This window comes from Triturus cristatus, chromosome 5_2 (genome assembly GCF_964204655.1).
Source record: "Triturus cristatus chromosome 5_2, aTriCri1.1, whole genome shotgun sequence".
NCBI lineage: Eukaryota > Metazoa > Chordata > Amphibia > Caudata > Salamandridae > Triturus > Triturus cristatus.
The window spans coordinates 961,939,992-961,957,972 of record NC_140588.1 but is presented as its reverse complement, the minus strand read 5'-3'; the positions used below and the strand labels follow the sequence as shown (position 1 = coordinate 961,957,972).

Sequence of the window (17,981 nt, the reverse complement as noted above, 5' to 3'; positions counted from 1 at the left end):
TGAGTTGGTGGTGTCTGCGGATGGCGCTCATGTAGGCTGTGTTGCTGTCTGGTGTCTGTTCGTGGTGCCACATCTTCTCGAGCCTACGGCAGGCCTGCTTGGATGCCTGGGGGTCGGCGGTGAACCAGATGGCTTTTCTGTTGGTGCATCTGTTTGAGGGCTTCTTGATCGGGGCGAGAGTGTTGGCGCAGCCGTTGATCCATTGCCTGAGGTTGAGGGCGGCGGAGTCGGTGCCGTTGGTGGGTTTCGGGCAAGGGTGGTGACTAGCCGGCTTCGGTGACTTTGCTTCAGCTGCGGTGGGGGGCTCATTGTGTGTGGTGGTGCGTGGTGGGCTTCTCGAAGGTGAAGTGGACACAGCGGTGGTCGGTCCAGTGGAGTTCGGTGGTGTGGCTGAAGGTGACGTGGTTGCTGGCTGAGAAGATTGGTTCGAGCGTGTGTCCGGCGGAGTGGTGAGAGTCGTGACGAGCTGTTTGAGTCCGAGGTTGGCAAGGTTGTCGAGCAGGGTGGTGGAGTTGTGTGAGAAAGTGCCCTCTTTCTTGCATGGTATGCCCCCACTTTTTGCTAAGATGCTGAATGTACTTTGATTGAGTGTACCCTGGACTCCTGCCAATCAGGTGCCCAGGGCCTATGTTCCTTCCTTAAACACACAAACTCCCAATTGGCAAACCCTGGCCACATGTCAGCCCCTAGTAAATGGTACCCTAGGTACCCAGGGCCTTGTGACTAGGGGAGACCCCTAAGGGCTGCAGCACTCATTGTGCCACCCTTAGGGGCCCTGTACCCTTACACACACACACTGCCTTTGCAGGCTGAGTGTCTGGGTGCAGGACAAAATGAAGAGTCGACATGGCACACATCCCTGTGTGCCATGCCCACCACCCACACTACCAAGACATATGTCAGTCACCCCTCTGGCTGGGTGCCTTATGCCCATGATGCCAGTGTGAGATTTAATGTACCAAGCACCCCAGAGGGCATCTTAGAGATGCCCTTCTACAACTAACCTTCAATCCACGTATGCTCTGAGGCTGACCAGGCTGCCACACAGCAGACACATTGCTGGACCCCTGGGTGGGAGAGCCCCTGCTCTCCCGGGCCTGCAACAATGCACATCCTGGGTGAGGTGATAGATCTCCTCCCCCAGGATCAGCAAAGGGAAGCTTCAAAGGCCTGCCGCCTCGAGGAGTTTCCCCAGGCCACTGCAACCCCCCACTCTGGCGGGAAGCTTGGCCGGAAACCCCATACAAGGACAGGGGATGTGCCAGCCTGCCCACCCCACCCCTCAGATGGGGGAGGCGAGGTGAAGCACATCTCCGGGCTCTCGCCATCTTGAAGATGGGAGGCCCTACCGTATCAGGATTAGGCTACTGCCCCCCTCCCACAGGAGAGGGGCAGGATAGGGGGTGTACCCACCCCAGGACGAGGACCCATTGGTCCCTGGCCTTCACCTACCTGTAACGCCCCTAAATCTAGTATTTAGGGGCACCCTGAACCTTCCTTCCCCAGATTCCAGATTCCGAAAACTACAAGAAGAGGGAGAAGAATAGAAGACCTGCCCTGCAGCTGCAAAGGAGAGGGAGACACCAACTGCTTTGGCCCCAGCCCTACCGGCCTGTCGACCTCGGACTTGCTCCTGCTCCAAGCCCGGCATCTCTTGTGGCCAGCAACCTCAGAAACCCCAGAGGACCTGGCTACCTTTGAACTCTAATCCCCTGGGACTCCCATGACTAGAGGCTCTACTCAGAACCTACCTTTCACCCCTGGCAGCAGCCCGGAACCGTGATCCCAGCCCACTCTGCACCCGCCAAGCCTGGCCGGTGCCGGAGTGAACTAAACCCACGAGGACGACCCCACGGCGACTGTGACCCCGAGTCCGGCACCCAAGGACCCCCCTCGACTATCCTGAAGAAGCTTGCAGCCTCAAAACAGAGTGCCACCCCAACCGCGATCAACAAGAGGGTAAGATTTCCGACATCAAAAGGCACCCCTGCACCCGGCGCCCCACGGCCCTCTGTGCCCAATCCCGGGGTACCTACCTATCCTTCAACTATCCAACTTACCACTCGAAGTGGTGGTGGCACCCGAAGAGTCCTCGTCCCCGAGCCTGCAGTCTTTTTCCAAACCGGAGATTTCCCATAGAAATCAATTGAGCGCCCGACGGCTCAAATGCACCCTGCAGCCAGCCGCCCGAGTGGCCCTGGCAGTGAAAACTCTACTCTAACCCACTTCCCCACTTGCCCTGAGTAAGTGACCAGGAGCCCAGCTCCCACAGCTGCGTGGCTTGCCAGACAGCAGCCACCAACCAAGGCCCCCCTATCCCTCATAGGATAACATTGGGCCTAACTCTCTCTGCACCCGGCCGTCCTGAAACCGCTGAGGGTGAACTAACTGTACCTACCTGACATTGGGGGACCCCTGAGTCTATGCCCAGAACTTCAACTCTGCCAGTCGAGTACTTACCCTTAAACCGCTAACTTCATTTTCCTCATAGGGTAACATTGACTGGCTTTTTCTTGGAAATTCTTCTGAGTGTGAACTTTTCAAAACTCAAAATATTCACCAAAAATCAGCCGAGTACCAAAAACGAATTTACTCACCTGCTCTTAGGTGAGCTCCCAGTGCTGGATCTTGGTGCCCAGCACTGACTCTGAAAAGTACCCACAACTATACTTACCTTTAACTCATTTTTCTTCCGTAGGAAACCATTGACTGCTTTTCTGTGAAATTTCTTCTAAGTGTTGATTTCTGCAATTTCTAAATATTCCTCAAAAATCGTATAACATCTGAAATCGTAATTACTTACCTGTTTTGGATAAATGTCCCAGTACTGAGTCCAGACACCCAGTACTGGATTACAAAAGTAACGATAACCTACTGTACCTGTAACCTACTTTTCCTTCCATAGGGAATCATTGATTGTTTGCTCTGAAATATTGCTCACTTTTGAAATAGCTAAATATTAGTTAAAAATCATCACAGTACCAAAGTCGACTTTTAACAGCTGATTCTGAGAACTGACCCAGGACTGGATCTAGGATCCAAGCCTGGAATTACAAAAGTAATCTACAAAGTAATCTATTGCATATAATCTGAATTTACCATTGAGCTCAATGTATTGTGTTTAGAAATAGAGTTGCCTACTGCAACTATTTGTAACTGTTTACTAAAAAGTCAATTGCATATGCAAAAGTATTTTTATGAAACATCTCCTGTCGAGAAAGTATATTTTAATTCCAAGTGTTGGTTCTAAAATAAAACAAGCATATATTTTTTTATATACAAACCTTTGGCCTAGAGTTCAGTCATTGAGTGTGTGGAACTATTTGCTGAATGAGTGTGTACAACAAGTGCTTTACACGTCCTCTGATACTGCCTTACTGCTCGACCAGGCTACCACTTTGGAGAGTAAGGTTATATCTAACTTTAACCTCTGTTAAACCCTTGGGGTCTGTGGACTCTGTATACCCTGTACCTATTAAGGATCAGTATATACAGAGCCACTTTCTCACAAGTTGCTGTTGTTGGTGTTCTTGAGGTGGAAGTTCAGGTCACCGAGGAGGATGTAGTCCGTGGACGCAAGGGCGTGCGTGCTGACGAAGTTGGCGATGGAGTCGCTGAACTGCGGCCGGGGGCCGGGTGGTCTGTAGATGAGGGTTCCTCTGAGGGTGGTGTTGGGGTCGGTGTGGATCTGGAAGTGCAGGTGTTTGGCGGTGATTAGCATGTCGTCGGTTTTAAGTAGGGGCCCTGGGAGGTGGAGTCCCTAGGGCTTAACACGACTCAGGGGGAGGGGGGAGAGAAGCACAATCGTCCACCTCCATTTCATTAAAAAAATGTCCTGGGGGTTGGGGGTCCCCAGGGCCTAAGAAGTCTAGTGCAGTAAATGTTTGTGAGCATATTATATTTCGTTTCAAATCATCACCGCATAATAGACAGTGTTGTAAAAGTTCCTGTTTCACTTGATATTTTTATATTGTTTTAATTATAGGGCTTTCCTGGACCAAAAGGGATTGCTGGTTACAAGGGAGAAAAAGGAGAGCCAGCCTTTGGAACCGGTATTGCGGAACGTGGTGACCCAGGTGCAGAGGGGCAAAGAGGACCATCCGGGTTTCCAGGACAGCCTGGTAGAGATGGCCTTCCCGGATTGCCTGGCCGCCAAGGCCCTCCTGTGAGTTTTGTCTGAGTTTGGAGCTGATAACAAAAGCTCACTTATAAGCGTGGTTTGGCAACTCATTTCCTTTTCTTCTAGGTATTTAGGCCTTCGAATAATAATTCAGTTCTTAAGGGGTGGTTATTTTTCCTTTTATGGGGCATGCCATTATTGCTGAACAATGCATTATGGTCCACTTTTATGTATATACATGTTTAACTTGATTGTGTAGTCTAGGACACTCTAGGTTGCATTTTGACCTAGGCCACATAAAATGGACTGACTGCCTTATGTGGTCTAAGTATACTCATTTATGCACAGTGGGCCCGATTCACAGAGTTGGACTTCTAAGAAAGAACATTTACGTTTTCTCCTTTCTTAGATTGTTCACACTTTTGGTAATAAGAAGCCTTTGTTTTTAGCTAGGCACAGATCTTGTGAGTCATGGACTTCCAGGATTACACAGGGAAACCCGAATTCTAAACTAAGGCAATTTTCTATCATGGAAAATCATTTGTTTAGAGTTATTCAAAAGCTAACATTTGCACTCTTTTTTCTGTTTCTACTACACTTGGGAAATTATTTATTTTCTCTGTTGAGGAGTGTTTTCTCCATTATACTCCTGTAATTTGGAGGCTGGTTGCTTATCCTTTCTCAACAAAAAAAATGCAATTAAAACAATTATAAACATCTGAGAGCATTTTGGTTGCGAAGCTCCTGCAAAAATCTTGTAAACATAGAAAATTTGCTTGCTCCCCCACCCCTCTCCAACATAAACTCAGTTACTCATGTAGAAAGGTTTACCAGAGTATATGTAATGCTGCTCTGAAATCCTGAATGATTGAATGAGGATTTATGGAGCGCACAGCTACTCCAGGAAGTGTCCTGGCGCAAGTGGCAGAGCAGAAGCATAGGATGCCAGCAAATCAGTGTGCAGTGCACAGGTAGGTTTTAAGAGCTTTCTTAAAAGATGATTCATGATTAATGACACGCAAAGTGTGCAGAAGTCAATTCCATTCAATGCTGGTGAAAACCATAAAGGAATGGCCACCCATCCTGGCATAGCAAAACCTAGGCACAGTGATAAGCAGTGCAGAACTGGTTAGAAGAGATGTGGAAAGCTTAGCCAAAATCCATTTTTCATAGATGACACCTGTGATCCTAAAAATATTTGGAAAAATGTGTGCATTAGACCCACCATAAACAGTCTGATTAACTGCTTCATTCACACATTGTTCCTCTGCCTCCATTCATGTCTGTCAAACTCATAGTTACCTGCGGAGTGATGTAGGGTTCCCCCTTTCTTTTTATTATTCATGTCCATCTGCAAGGGAAGCTTGTGCGTTCCTTTGGTTTTATGTCCTTCTCGTACACCAATGACGCCCACGGCTTTTGCTGAAATTTGATTAGTAGTCGATGAACACACTCAGCAAGTTGGCGTAATACTCTAGTGGTATCCAGCGAATTATGGTAGACAACTGCCTGAAGCTGAATGGATAAAAGAGAGAGCTCCTTATTACTGGCAAAGACACATCTCACTGATAGCCATTGCTTGGCATGATTAGCTGGGACCTCCGCTCCCTTCTAAAAGCTATACACTTGGACATCCTCTTTGAGCAGGCTCTTTCCTTTGACGACCAGTTGCACGAGGTGTGGCCTCTGGCAGTCCTACAGTTGAGACCGTTCTGAAAAGTACTTTCTTTTTTGCTTGCATCAACGCATTTCATTATGGTAAGGGCTTGAGTTCTGTTGCACTTGGATTATTGTAATGGCAGTCGTCATGGCAACCTAGCTCCAAACACTACAGAACTTGGCTGTGAAGCTTGTTTGTAAACTGTGTACATATAGTAATGTTTTTCAGCCCACTGGCTGCATCATTGGCTCCTAGTGAAGAATTACATTCAGTTCAAAACACTTTGTATTGTCCATTGTGCCTTCCCTAAGATGGTCTCAACATTTCTATCCAAATTGCCGGACTTCTATGCCCCCGTGAGGCCCCTCAAATCTGGGCGTTGCTTTCCCCTAGACGTTCTGTGCTTTTCTGAAGAGGCTTGAGGACCTACCTTTCGCCCCACCCTACCTCAGTTGTCTGTTTTTTGGACTTTTGGGAACAAATGCCCTTTGGTATAAGTGCACAGTACAAATAACTAATTGATATGGTCAGATATAATATTTGCGGTATTGTGAGACTGTTGGGGCTGTTATAGTGCATAACCAATTGTGTTTTTCCAATAAGACTAGGGGTTAGGCTAGTAAATAAAATATTGCTATCTGGATGCGCACAATATTCATGCCACAAGTGTAGGCACTTTTTGAATTTAATATATTTAGCGCATGAAAAATGTAGATGATCACCAGTCTAGCTATGTTACTTTACGTGTTGATGCTTTCAGGACATTTTGGAATTTTCATTTGCGTACATTTATGGTTTACTGCATATAACTACTCCATCCTGACGTTCTTGCCGCCCTCATCGAACATCCGTTGTTGAGTGCAACAGCACAGAGGAACCCCTTCTAGCCCACGGCCCAGTGTTTTCCATATTTAACCTTGTGTGCTCCACCCACCATTAGTCATTCCTCTCTGCTTTACCAAGTGTACTACAATACGCAGTGTATTTTTTTTTTTATAACATGCTCTTTTTGCTGGACAGTTCCAAAAACAGGGGAGAGTATGCCAAAAGGGACAGGGTTATATTGTCAACAAGCAAAAGTTATTACCCTCTTGTACTTATTTCCATATAACATCCTTATTAGACAAATAAAAACACTTCTTCTAAAAAAATGCAGTTTTAATATCTAAACCAAATATAAATTGCCTTTCTGTCTCGTTGCAGGAAAAAATATTTATTTAAAACTCAATAAAAAAAACATTAAAAAAAGTTTTTAATTGAGTTTAAATAAACAATAATATTTGTTTACTCTTTATGGTGACCCACGGTCAGTTTTGGCAGTGTTACAGTGATCCACATCAGGCCTGTGTCACAAGTCTCTTTTTTTCCTGATTCACACTCCCGGTATGAGAGGTGGACATTTTCTCAGGCCTCTGTTTCACTGCTTCTGCAGATGTGTAATAGTCGCAGATCCTTAGAATAATTAACTTTGCCCTTATGGAAACGTACATGTGCACAATTCCACATATAACTCTTTTTCCACTTGGAAAATGTTCGCTCTTTAGAAGAAGTCCCTTTCTCTAAACTTCAACAATTTTAACTCTTTGGCATTGCCGAGCCAGATGTGGGGGTTTGGCGTATTCTGGCACCTCTTTGCATGGGTTTCAGCAATTGGTTTCCCTCTTCTTTCAGCCTCTTTATTTGCTTATAATTCCAGTGTGCAGAAAGAGGTCACCAAATTCAATGGGCCTCTTGGTAACACGTTAGAAAGAAGAATGTGAATATGTGTGGTCTGTAGATAAAAGCTTTGCAAATCTTACTCCTTTGTTTGCCTGATATATGTGCCTATTGCTGTGGGACACTCTTGGTAAGTGAGACTTAGGTGAGAGGTTAGGCTTTAGTTGGTGCCAGAGAAGTGATGGTCAGAAGCTCTTGTGCTCGCCAAGGCTCAGGAACACAGACCTGCATGAACCTTCGTGTATGTTTATGTACAGGTGAACATTTTCACAAAAAACAAACTTAGAAAATAATGTCTCCAGTAGAGATGTCCTTTTCTGTACACCCCAGCAGTATTGGGGTCCCCTTGTACCTCACCTTTAACTGACAACCTGAATACTGCTTTACTTCTTTGCTTGACGGAAATTAATCTACTACTGCTCTCAGAATGGGAAATAAAAACACTTATGAATGGGCCCATAAAGAGACTTGACAAATTAATAGTGTGCATTATTATATTGGGTTAGTGTATCAGGACAACACATCATCCCAGCTGTCTTTGCCAGAAAACACAGAGATTTAGAAATGTATTGCTATGTTCATGGTGTACGTACTTTCAACTTGAGTATCTAAAACAGAATTGCATGGCACAGTTCAAATGCATTATTGGTGGACTCTCTTATAAGACGAGATTCTGTTAAAGTAAAGAATATGAAACTTTTAAAGTAAAAACATTTAAAAGAAAATGTATGATTTTCTTTTAATGTTCCATAAGTACTTATGCTGGAAACCCCCAACATATGCTTTTTTCTTGCTGGACAGTAACAGGTCGGATACGGTTAGCAGGAAACTCCATGTAGCAGGTACACATCTTTTCCAGTGCTGGGCTTTTCCCTTTCAAATTATATTCGGGTGTTTTAGTTGAATTGGTTCACATGAGCAAAAACAAAGGCTAAAGTCCCAGAATACCCTGATTTAAGAAATGAAAGGTGAGGACTGTAACCTTGCCCTCCCAGTGACATCGCTCCGGCTGGTAATCTTGAGCTAGAAGGAAGAGGAATGGGTGAATTAAGGAAAAAACACTCATAAATAAAATAGAGAAAGAAAGAGAGTGAGTATGTAAAAAACTTTCAAAAGTGATAAACCTACACAAAAAATAAGAGCAGTTGAGTGGAGGTGAGGGGGCATGGAATATTGACAAGCAGTATGATATCAGAGTGTACATCCTACATAGGCAGTCTATGTAGAACTATATGCTTAGATAATAATGAACAAATAACCTCATTTCTACTAAAGCATGCACCCAAAATCTTAACTTTTAAAGAACATCAAAGAGGAATTCCAGACTCAAGCACTAAATGGCAGCATATGCACAGCATATGAATCTATAATTCTTAAGGCTCAAAACAATAGCCACAGGTTAGTAACTAGCGCCTTTCAAAGTATGCATCTGCTTGAAATCCAATTCTTTATTCTTTATGAAATGTGTGATACTTGCTGCATGTTTCATTACTATTTTTGTTACTGTCTCGCAATGCACAGGGTGATGGTGGATTTGGCTTTCCGGGTGATAAAGGATCTCCTGGACTGCCAGGTCAAAAGGGTCTCCGCGGTGACTTTGGTCCTCCAGGGTTTGGCTTCCCAGGTCCCATAGGAGTACGTGGACCTCCAGGAAGCCCAGGCCCACCTGGTCTTGAAGGGCAACCCGGAGTTAAAGGTCAAAGAGGTATGTCATGTTACTTTGTTGTACAGCAAGTTAGTCTTTTCAGGTTATCTGTTGTACCATAGTGTAGGTCCCTAATGACATTACCAAATTGTGCTGAATTCTAATCGGTAACATACAAAAAAATGAACATAATCTACTTTTAAAAGTAGACTAGAATTAAGTTTTAGCTGTTTGCATCATCCTCCTCTAGTTACTGATGCCTCAATGAACATTTTAAAAAATTGGGTTGGCACGCATGTGCAAATTTATAGGGTGTATTGGACATTAAATCATTTGAATTCACTTTTACAATTATCCTTAGACATAGCTATTTGTATAGTATCATGCACGTTGCCCAACTTTGAAAGGAACTAAACTTAGAATTTAAATAAGTATACTTACTGTAATTATTGACACAAACTGTATCGCATTTGTGGGATGGCCAGCCCCTGCTCTTGACTTTTCTCTGCTTCTTGCAATGTGTTTCTTGTTTAACATTTTCTTTCTGAAGCTAAGCTAAGATGTAAATTAAGTCTAAGCCCAAGATGTAACGGTTTGTCCATCTGCATCAAATTGCTCCTCGTTCATTGGTTCACTCAGAACAAGTCTTGTCATCTGTCTTAGAGTTTACGATGACTTTTGTCTAGCATGGCAGTCTATAGTAGACAGTCCCACTTTGTCTTATTACCATTAAATGACTTACTTTCTGCTTACACAGCATCACCACCACGAGGCAAGCCAATTTACTATCTCCAAAATAGTTTAACTTTCCAGAGGCCACTCTGCTTGAGGAACTGTGTCTAAAACAGTGTTGCGTCAAAACAAGGCACGCTCCCAAATATCGTTAAAAAAGCAGACAGGGATTTTATGGGATGGGGATAGCAGTGGTCTCTCAGTGGAATGTTCCCTACCTTTAATTAGCTCCATATGAAAGCCTCTGGTGCTGGACAGATTGGAGAGCAACCCTATAAGAGCAAAGGTTGGAACAGATCATATTATATATGCTGCTGCCACTCACTTTGTGGATCCTTTGTGCTGAACTCAATCACTTTTAAATAGAATATATTTACTAATTACTTTGGTGGGCAAAACTAATTTTGCCTACACGGTCATTAATCCATGGATTTCCATTCTGAGCCGCCTTATCCAGGTTCTCATCTGACGTGTTTGGTGACCAATTCTTTCCTCTAGATTCTGCAGTATATTTATTCAGCGGGTAGGCTTATAAAATATATGTCTGGAGCTTTGTGTTCTATTTTTAAGCAAAGCAATGTATTTGTTACTTTTTTCTTTCTGCTTGTGCTCTTAACATATTGTAATTTTCATGCCTGTCATAGATTTTGCAGCCAAATATATTCACAATGCTTCACATCTAGTCTGAAAAGGTAATATCACCCTTTCTTTTTCACAAACCATACAGTGCCATCTGTGTTAAAGAACCTGATCTCTTTGTCAATGTGATCCAATCTGACACCTCATTATCTGTGTTTCAGCAATTGGTTTCTCTATTCATTAATCCTTTTTATCTGCTTACAGTTACAGTATGCAGAAAGAGGCCCTCAGATCCAATATACCCCCTGGTAACAATTTAAAAAGAAGATTGTGAATATGTTTGGCCTGTAGATCAAAGCTCTGCCAATCTTGTAATCTTTCGACTTTTTTTTAACCCTTTGCTCCTTTGCTTGCCTGGTATAGGTGCCTGTTGCTGCGGGGACACTCTTGGTAATGGAGACTTAGACACAGAGGGAGGTGAGAGGCTAGGCTTTAGTTGGTGTCAGTGAAACGATGGTGAGATGCACTTGTGCACTTGTTCTCGCCAAAGCTCAGGACCACAGACCTGCATGATCCTTTGTGATTTTCCAATCTCAGTGTGGATGCATCGATAAATATGGTTATTGCACCGGTGTGACTATGGTCACTGTTAGTATCTTACCTACTTTCCTAACAACACCAACCACAGATGCTGTCATAATTACTTTGTGGTGACAAAATGTACAACCATGTCTTGCTTACAAAGCTTTGTTTTTGGAACTGGCTCAATGTTCAATTGATCTTGTTAAGCCTGCTAAACCCCAAGTCACATCACACTGCAATTGCAGGCAATAAGTGCTCACTGGTTTTCTACCACAGTATTTAGAAGAATTGTGCTGCAAAAATGTTGACTCCAGACTATCAACTGCTTCTATATCCCCAAGGTAAATATATATAGTTTTGTATAGATTTATTTTAAAACCATACTTACAAACTTTAATTGTATATATATATATATATATAATATATATATATATATATATATATATATATATATATATATATATATATATATATATATATATATATATATACCTTGATGAGATAGTGATAGTCGATATTCTGGAGTTATTTTTGTAGGATGACATTAAAAATTAGTTCATGTGGTAGAACACACATGAAATGTGCTATTAGCTTTATGTTCACTGTACTCGTTTAAACCTGGGCTGTGCACTGTGAAGGCATGTTGTAGGCTGCTCCATGTGTTATGCACACACCACTCTATGTGTTGTTATTGTTGTCGACTGGCAGTGTAAATTGTATCAATTATAACATGATTCGTAATGTTAAAGTACCTACTTTCTGAATTTCAGTAAATGAAAATTTTAGTTTAAATGCTAATTAGTGTTTCTTTAAAACAGCATATTCCTGTCACCGTAAGTATCCATCCTATGGATTTTTTATTTGGGTCTTTAAAAGAATTAACTGATTATTGTGCACATTATTCAAAATGCCTCTTAAAACTCCATTACAAGAGAGAGACAGCACTTGAACGCAAGGTAATAAACACTGCTGAAATGTTTCTCTCATGTTTTCATGTGTTCCTATTCGGGGAATTTTTATTCATTAAAAGGTTTTATTCCCCTGAGATCGAGTACCGGCTCTCTCATAATGGAGTTTTGAGAGTTATTTTGAAATATTTAGCGCTGGCGCTGACACCCGACCACCACCAGCAATTTAGCAGCACACCAGCACACCAGCATACCGCAACCCTCTCTCTTGAGATAGGAAGGAGGAAACTCTGGGTAGTTCCCCATTTTTAAGTGAAGAGTAGCTCCCTCCTTTATATGGAACACTCTACAACACCACCGACACTGTGAAAAGTGACTGAGTTGTTTGTCGTTTTTGCAGCAAAGTCTTTAAGTATAGAATTAGCTAGTGCCATCCATGCAGAGATGGAAAATTATAAAAGTTATTTACCACTCGAGGCACACACATTAGAGTTGTGCAGTTTTAGAGTGTTGGTGGTGTTGGAGAGTGGTCTATATAAAGAAGCTGCTCTCCACCTAAAACTTGGGAACTTCTCATAGTTCCCTACTTCCTTCTTTGAATAATTTATGTAGCACTCTAAGCCTGACAGGGTTTTGTTATATATTCATACAAGTATATAGTGTACGTAACAGATAACCATGTAATATGGTGCAATATTGCCTTTGAGGGGTTCTAGTCACATCTTAAACCATGAGTGCTAGGGATTTGTAAATCTAACCAGAATCCTGAGATGACAATATAGTACCATATTATACATCTTTCCAGTTACGTATTTTTTATATTGTTTGTGTTTGGAGTAGCTAGCTTGAAAACGTTGTTTTCTTCAAAGTGTATTTAACAATGAACACTAACTGAATTAGAATGTATTGGTTTATCTTTGATGAATAACTTGTTGATAAAACTATGGACAATGGTGAGGGCAAAAGGATTTATGCGATTCTGTGTCTGCAGAGTTTAAAACACAATTATGGATTTGTTTAAGGGTTGATGATAGTCAATAGAGACAAAAACAATGAGTTAATAAGCAAAAAGAGTTATTTTGCAGATGCTGTTGCTTGTGCAATGTAAATCCTTTATTACATATATCCTTCAAACAATTAAGATACAGCAAACGCGTTTCACCCTTCAAAAGAGCTTCTTCAGGGTAAAAAATTAATTCCATTCATGAGTAGGTAAGGTTCACGTGTCCAGATTAAGAAACACCAACGGAGAGAAGCGTCATGAAACGTCACGCGTTCAGTCCGATATTTCCAGTATTCAGATATTCACCCCGTGTTCGGTCCAAAACATGACTGTTTTGGACTGAACACGGGGTGAATATCTGAATACACAGAGATACCTTTTATAGACTTTTTGGAGACGCCAGAGACTAGGTCTATTGAGGCCTCAGTGACATATCAAACACGTTAAGGCCTTTGGGATACTGGAAATATCTGACTGAACGAGTGACGTTTCATGACGCTTCTCTCCTTTGGCGTTTCTTAATCTGGACACCTGAACCTTACCTACTCATGAATAGAAACATTTTTTGCCCTGAAGAGCCCTTTTGAAGAGTGAAATGCATTGGCTGTATCTTAAATGTTTGAAGGATATATTTAATAAAGGATTTACATCGCACAACCAACCGCATCTGCGAAAGAACTCTTTTTGCTTATTAACTCATTATTGTTTTTGTCTGTATTACCTCTCATCAACCCTTAAGCATTTTGTATTTATCTGTGGCCATGTGGCACCTGAGGTGGCATTTGAGGTGGGCAATACGTGTGATTATAAATATTAGTTACCAGACTAGGTGGTGCAGTTGCCGAAAACCCTGCTGCCCTTCTCTTGTGTTGAATACAATTATGGATTTACTCCGTTTGCCACGTAATTTGAGGATTTCACAAAAAATTTCTAGTGAAAATGGTTTAAAATAATGCTGCCAGAGAATATGCCACTCAATTTACATGTTTGCGGCCTAATTTAGAATACCATGCCACCTAATTTGCTATTCCATTCCCCAAATTTATGGTAGCCCATACAATAGTAAAACTCCACAGAGTGGTTTTGGGCTGTCATTATGATGTTGAAATCAGTATTTCACCAGCAACTGTGAAATATTTACTATATTTCATGGTTCAGTGTTTATACCACTGCATTTTGTGCAATAAATGTAGCCGTTCAAAACATGTAACAACATTTTTATTTTTACTTTATTTTATTTTTAGCATTTTATATAGCGCGAACTAGACCCGAGACATCGGGTATCAGAGCTCTTTACATGAGCACCAGTTTCGTTTCAGATGGACACAATTTAGCTTTATTATTTTGATACTGTAACTCTTAGCAGCTCTTGGTATCAGATACTAAGATGTAGTAGGGTTAAACTATGAAGAGACACTGCAGTATACACAGCACATCAAAACAAACATATTCTTGTCTTGAATACCCTTTCGTGGGTGAAAGACAAGTTGTAGGAAAACCATGCTGGTACAACTAATAATGAGGCAAAATTAGACCAGTGCTGATCCTAATTGATTGACACCCTAATATAGAGGTAGTTGGGCTTATGAACTGGGCCAAAAGAAGCACTACAGCCTTCTTTGGAAATATGGTTAAAAGTCCACATTCAAGGAATTTACTGGTTTAAATAATCGAGAGTGGCCCTCAAAGTCCCAGTCGGCTGCCCAAACCTGGCAGAGCACAGGGCATTGTTAAAGATTAAACAGTGGACCTTTATCTAAAGTCAGAGACCAGAGGAGAAATGACGCATCCTGTGTGTAGCAATAACAGGGTAGTGAAAGTTGCCTTTCTAGTTGAGGCACAAAATGTATTCTTTAGTAGCCCCAAAGAGCCAGTGGAAAAAGGGATTGAGAACCTGTTTTGAAATGTAAAAGGGAACCTGTCATGACTGGAAAACCCACAAGAGACTTATTTGGATTAGAATAAGAATGAACAGAAAAAAGGAGAAAACACTAAACGGAACTGAATTGATAAGAAATGGAAACAGTAAGACTTTCTTGAAACAAGAATGAGCTCATTTAAAACACAGATCTTCAAAGCGGAAAGGTAGTTGAAAACTAATCGGCAGTAGGTTAAAAAATAAAAACAGCTGCGTGGCGCTGCTGACTGAGCATCTGTTCAAGTCTCATGGCGCATGTTCTCAAAAGATGTGTGTTTTTTTCTTTTATATTTCTGACACCACTCATAAAGTGGACAGTTCAAATGACTCCTTCCGAGCCCTATGCTGTGTTCTACAGGGGCAAGATGGTACCATGGACTAATTGCGTGTTCTTTAGCAAATGACTTGGAATGCCAAATCAACCAGAAGATGATTGACAATAAAATACTGCCATTTAGAGAGGAAATGATTGTGAGAAAGTGGCTCTGTATATACTGTTCCCTAATAGGTACAGGGTGTACAGAGTCCACAGTCCCCCAGGGGCCGATAGAGGTTAAAGTTAGGTATAACCTTACTCTCTAAAGTGGTAGCTTGGTCGAGCAGTAAGGCAGTACCAGAGGACAGTGTAAAGCATTTGTTGTGCACACTCAGTCAGCAAATGGTCTCACACACTCAATAACTGAACTCTAGGCCAATGGTTTATATTTATAAAATATATGCTTGTTTTATTTTTAGAACCACAAAGGGAATAAAAATATACTTTCTCAGAATGAGAGGTTGAATATAAATACTTTTGCAATAAGCAATGGATTTTTGTAAACAGTCACAGTTGGTTGCAATAAACAATCCTATTTCCTAAACATAACAATGCATTGAGCTCAATGGTAAATTCAGGTTATTTGTAATAAATTACTTTTCAGATTACCTTTGGAATTCCAGGTCTGGCTCCTAGATCCAGCCCTGGGACAATATTCAGAATCAAGTGGTGAAACTCGACTTAATTACTGTACTGATTTTTAAATAATATTTAGCTATTTCAAAAGTTGACACTTAGAAAATATTTCAAAGAAAACATTCAATGGATCTCTATGGCAAGAAATTCAAGTTGCATGTAGAGTACTTTATCGTTACTTTTGTAATCCAGGTCTGAGTACCTAGACTCAGCACTGGGGTCTTTATCGGAAACAGGTAAGTAATTACGTTTGCAGAAAGTGTACGATTTTAAAAGAATATTTCAAGATTGCAGAAATCAACACTTAGAAGAAATTTCACAGAAAAGCAGTCAATGGTTTCCTATGGAAGAAAAAGGAGTTAAAGGTAAGTGTAGTTGTGGGTACTTTTCAGAGTCAGTGCTGGTCACCAAGATCCAGCACTGGGAGCTCACCTAAGAGCAGGTGAGTAAATTCGTTTTTGGTACTCGGCTGATTTTTGGTGAATATTTTGAGTTTTGAAAAGTTCACACTTAGAAGAATTTCCAAGAAAAAGCCAGCCAATGTTACCCTATGAGGAAAATGAAGATCGCGGTTTAAGGGTAAGTTCTCGACTGGCAGAGTTGAAGTTCTGGGCATAGACTCAGGGGTCTCCTAGTGTCAGGTAGGTACAGTCAGTTCACCCTCAGCGGTTTCAGGACGGCCGGGTGCAGAGAGAGTTAGGCCCAATGTTAGCCTATGAGGAATAGGGGGGCCTGGTTTGGTGGCTGCTGACTAGCAGGCCACGCGGCTGTGGGAGCTGGGCTCCTGGTCACTCACTCAGGGCAAGTGGGGAAGTAGGCTAGTGTAGAGATTGCACTGCCAGGGCCACTCGGGCGGCTGGGTGCAGGGTGCTTTTGAGCCGTCGGGCGCTCAATGGAAATCAATGGGAATGTTCCGGTTTGGAAAAAGGCTGCAAGCTCGGGGACGAGGATGCTTCAGGTGCCACCACCACTTCGAGAGGTAAGTTGGGTAGTTGTAGGTTAGGTGGGTACCCCGGGATTGGGCACAGGGGGCCGCAGGGCGCCGGGTGCAGGGGTGCCTTTTGATGTCGGAAATCTTACCCTCTTGTTGATCGCGGTTGGGGTGGCACTCTGTTCTGAGGCTGCAGGCTTCTTCCGGAATGTCGAGGGGGGTCCTTGGGTGCCGGACTCGGGGTCACAGTCGCCGTGGGGTCGTCCTCAGGGTCTTTGTCCACTCCGGCACTGGCCAGGCTTGGCTGGTGCAGAGTGTGTTGGGTCCGCGGTTCCGGGCTGCTGCCAGGGGTTAAAAGTAGGTTTCTGAGTAGAGCCTCTACTCATGGGAGTCCCAGGGGCTTAGAGCCAAAAGGTAGCCAGGTCCTCCGGGGTTTGGTGAGGTTGCTGGTCACGAGAGATGCCGCGCTGGTGCAGGTCCGGGAGTCGACAGGCCGGTAGGGCTGGGGCCAAAGCAGTTGGTGTCTTCTTCCCTTTTTAGCAGCTGCAGGGCAGGTCTTTGTTCTTCTTGCTCTTCTTGTAGTTTTTCGAATCTGGAATCTCGGGAAGGAAGGTTCAGGGTGCCCCTAAATACTAGATTTAGGGGTGTTACAGGTAGGTGAAGGCCAGGGACCAATGGGTCCTTGTCCTGGGGTGGGTACACCCCCTATCCTGCCTCTCTCCTGTGGGAGGGGGGCAGTAGCCTAATCCTGATAGGGTAGGGCCCCCCATCTTCAAGATGGCGAGAGCCCGGAGATGTGCTTCACCTCGCCTCCCCCACCTGAGGGGTGGGGTGGGCAGGCTGGCACATCCCCTGTCTTTGTATGGGGTTTCCGGCCAAGCTTCCCACCAGAGTGGGGGTTGCAGTGGCCTGGGCAAACTCCAAGAGGCGGCATGCCTTTGAAGCTTCCCTTGGCTCATCCTGGGGGAGGAGATTTATCACCTCACCCAGGATGTGCATTGTTGCAGGCCCGGGAGAGCAGGGGCTCTCCCACCCAGGGGTCCAGCAACGTGTCTGCTGTGTGGCAGCCTGGGCAGCCTCAGAGCAGACGTGGATTGTAGGTTAGTTGTAAGGGGGCATCTCTAAGATGCCCTCTGGGGTGCTTAGTACATTAAATCCCACACTGGCATCAGTGTGGGTTTAATGTGCTGTGAAGTTTGATACCAAACTTCCCAGTCTTCAGTGTTGCCATTATG

General features: G+C 43.2%; 1 protein-coding gene across 2 annotated transcripts in view; it reads left to right on the top strand.

Annotated features, from left to right (window-relative positions):
* The window catches only part of COL4A6 (collagen type IV alpha 6 chain), an 847,824-nt gene that overhangs the window by 574,800 nt on the left and 255,043 nt on the right, over positions 1–17,981 (top strand). Inside the window, exons 23-25 of one of the 2 annotated variants that reach the window (XM_085608161.1) lie at positions 3,986–4,165; positions 9,018–9,201; positions 10,876–10,929. In XM_085608161.1, coding sequence (XP_085464287.1) covers positions 3,986–4,165; positions 9,018–9,201; positions 10,876–10,929 — 418 coding nt within the window. The remainder of the gene's footprint in view (positions 1–3,985; positions 4,166–9,017; positions 9,202–10,875; positions 10,930–17,981) is intronic. The other variant, XM_085608162.1, reaches the window with a different exon arrangement.